The 2,500-nt window shown below is 46.9% G+C and overlaps 1 protein-coding gene across 1 annotated transcript in view; it reads left to right on the top strand.

The window, feature by feature from the left end:
* The window catches only part of LOC143020514 (chymotrypsin B-like), a 9,658-nt gene that overhangs the window by 4,573 nt on the left and 2,585 nt on the right, over window positions 1-2,500 (top strand). Inside the window, exons 3-4 of the mRNA XM_076176943.1 lie at window positions 1-80; window positions 768-906. The exon at window positions 1-80 is cut by the window's left edge and continues 56 nt beyond it. Coding sequence (XP_076033058.1) covers window positions 1-80; window positions 768-906 — 219 coding nt within the window. The remainder of the gene's footprint in view (window positions 81-767; window positions 907-2,500) is intronic.

Here is a 2,500-nt window from a genome sequence, read left to right as displayed (position 1 = left end):
GAGAGGAAGACGGCGCCATAGTCAAGCAAACTAAGCGGAAGCACCACTACTTCCACCCGCAGTTCAACAGCAAGACCTACGTGAGTAGACTCACTCTTTGGCACTCTCTCTCTCTCTCTCTCTCTCTCTCTCTCTCTCTCTCTCTCTCTCTCTCTCTCTCTCTCTCTCTCTGGGTCGCTCGCTTTCTGACTTTCTCTTTGACTCTCTCCGACTCTGACTCTCTATCTGACTTATTCTTTGACTCTCTCTGACTGTGACTCTCTCTTTGACTCTCTGTGACTTTATATGACACTGACACTGACTCTCGCTCTCAATTTCATTCTGACTCTCTGGACTCTGTCTCTGCCTCTGACTGACTCTTAATCCGACCCTGTCTCTCTAATGTTTCTCTAAAATGCAGTAAATTGATATACACAAACCTACCAACCGTCCTTCCTAAAAAAAAAAAAAAAAAAAAAAAAAAAATGGAGAATAATTACTGTTTCCTCTTCCTTCACGTCCTCTTGTCCTCTTGTCCTCTTGTCCTCTTGTCCTCTTGTCCTCGCAGGAGTACAACGTTGTTGCTCTCTGACTGACTCTTAATCCGACCCTGTCTCTCTAATGTTTCTCTAAAATGCATTACATTGATATACACAAACCTACCAACCGTCCTTCCTAAAAAAAAAAAAAAAAAAAGAAAAAAAAAAATGAAAAAAAAAAAAAAAAAAATTGGAGAATAATTACTGTGTCCTCTTCCTTCACGTCCTCTTGTCCTCTTGTCCTCGCAGGAGTACAACGTTGCTCTTCTGAGGATTATCAGAATGGTCAAGCTGGACGAGTTCCCTCTACCCGTCTGCCTGGGAGATCAGTACGACTACAGGGTCGGAGACTCTGCCATCACCACCGGCTACGGCGTCACCTCAGTTGGTAAGGCGGGAAAGAAGGAAGGCAGGAAGGCGGGGAAGGGAGGTAGGCGGTAAGGTGGGAAGGTAGGGAAGGCAGGTAGGCGATAAGGCGGGAAGGTAGGGAAGGCAATTAGGCGATAAGGAGGTAAGGCAGGAAGGCGGGAAGGTGGGAAGGCAGGTAGGTGGTAAGGTAGGGAAGGCAGGTAGGCGATAAGGTGGGAAGGTAGGGAAGGCAGGTAGAAGATAAGGAGGTAAGGCAGGAGGGCGGGAAGGTGGGAAGGCAGGTAGGTGGTAAGGTAGGGAAGGCAGGTAGGCGGTAAGGTGGGAAGGTAGGGAAGGCAGGAGGGCAAGAAGGTGGGAAGGCAGGTAGGCGGTAAGGAGGTAAGGCAGGGAGGCGGGAAGGTGGGGAGCTAGAGAAGGCAGGTAGGTGGTAAGGTGGGAAGGAAGGGGAAGGCAGGAGGGCAAGAATGTGGGAAGGCAGGTAGGTGGTAAGGAGGTAAGGCAGGAAGGTGGGGAGCTAGAGAAGGCAGGTAGGTGGTAAGGTGGGAAGGAAGGGGAAGGCAGGAGGGCAAGAAGGTGGGAAGGCAGGAAAGAGGGAAATTAGGGAAGGCAGGAGGGTAAGAAGGTGGGAAGGCAGGTAGGTGGTAAGGACGTAAAGAGGTAAGTCAGGAAGGCGGGAAAGAGGGAAGGTAGGGAAGGCAGGTAGGCGGTAAGGTGGGAAGGCAGGAAGGCGGGAAAGAAGGGAAGACAGTGGGAGTAAGGACCATCCAGGACTAAGGAGGTTGTTCAGTTGATCGAAGCCCCTTGGGTTTATCTGCTGTGATGACAATTACATTAGTGATAGTAATTAGTAATAGTAATAGTCATCCTAGTGAGAATGATTAGTAACACTAATAATAATAGTAATTGATAATGGTAATGATAACAATGATAATGATAGTATTGACATGTCATTGTGTTTAATTTTTTATTTATTATTTATTTATTTATTTATTTATTTATTTATTTATTTATTCATTTATTTATTTATTTATTTGAACATCTATTGTAATGACGCATCGTCTGAGCTCAGGGGAGGAGTCAGGCGACACTCCCACCTCGGACTCTCTATGACTCTCTCTCTCTCTCTCTCTCTCTCTCTCTCTCTCTCTCTCTCTCTCTCTCTCTCTCTCTCTCTCTCTCTCTCTCTCTCTCTCTCTCTCTCTCTCTCTCTCTCTCTCTCTCTCTCTCTCTCTCATCCTCTCTTTCTCTCATCCTCTCTTTCTCTCATCCTCTCTTTCTCTCATCCTCTCTTTCTCTCATCCTCTCTTTCTCTCTCTCTCTTATCCTCTCTTTCTCTCTCTCTCTTATCCTCTCTCACTTATCCTCTCTCACTTACCCTCTCTCTCTCATCCCCCCTCTCTCTCTCATCCCCCCTCTCTTTCTCTCTCTCTCTTTCTCTCTCTCTCTTAGCCTCTCACTTACCCTCTCTCTCTCATCGTCTCTTTCACTTACTCTCTCTCTCTCTCTCTCTATCTATCTTATCTTCTCTCTGTCTCTCTCTCTCTCTATTTTATATTCTCTCTGTCTCTCTCTCTCTCTCCCTCCCTCCCCCTCTCTCTCTCTCTCTCTCTCTC

The sequence above is a fragment of the Oratosquilla oratoria genome, chromosome 40 (genome assembly GCF_046742065.1).
Source record: "Oratosquilla oratoria isolate Oo_2021 chromosome 40, ASM4674206v1, whole genome shotgun sequence".
NCBI classification, from domain to species: Eukaryota; Metazoa; Arthropoda; class Malacostraca; order Stomatopoda; family Squillidae; genus Oratosquilla; species Oratosquilla oratoria.
The sequence above is the reverse complement of the archived record's forward strand: the minus strand, read 5'-3'. Positions and strand labels throughout refer to the sequence as shown.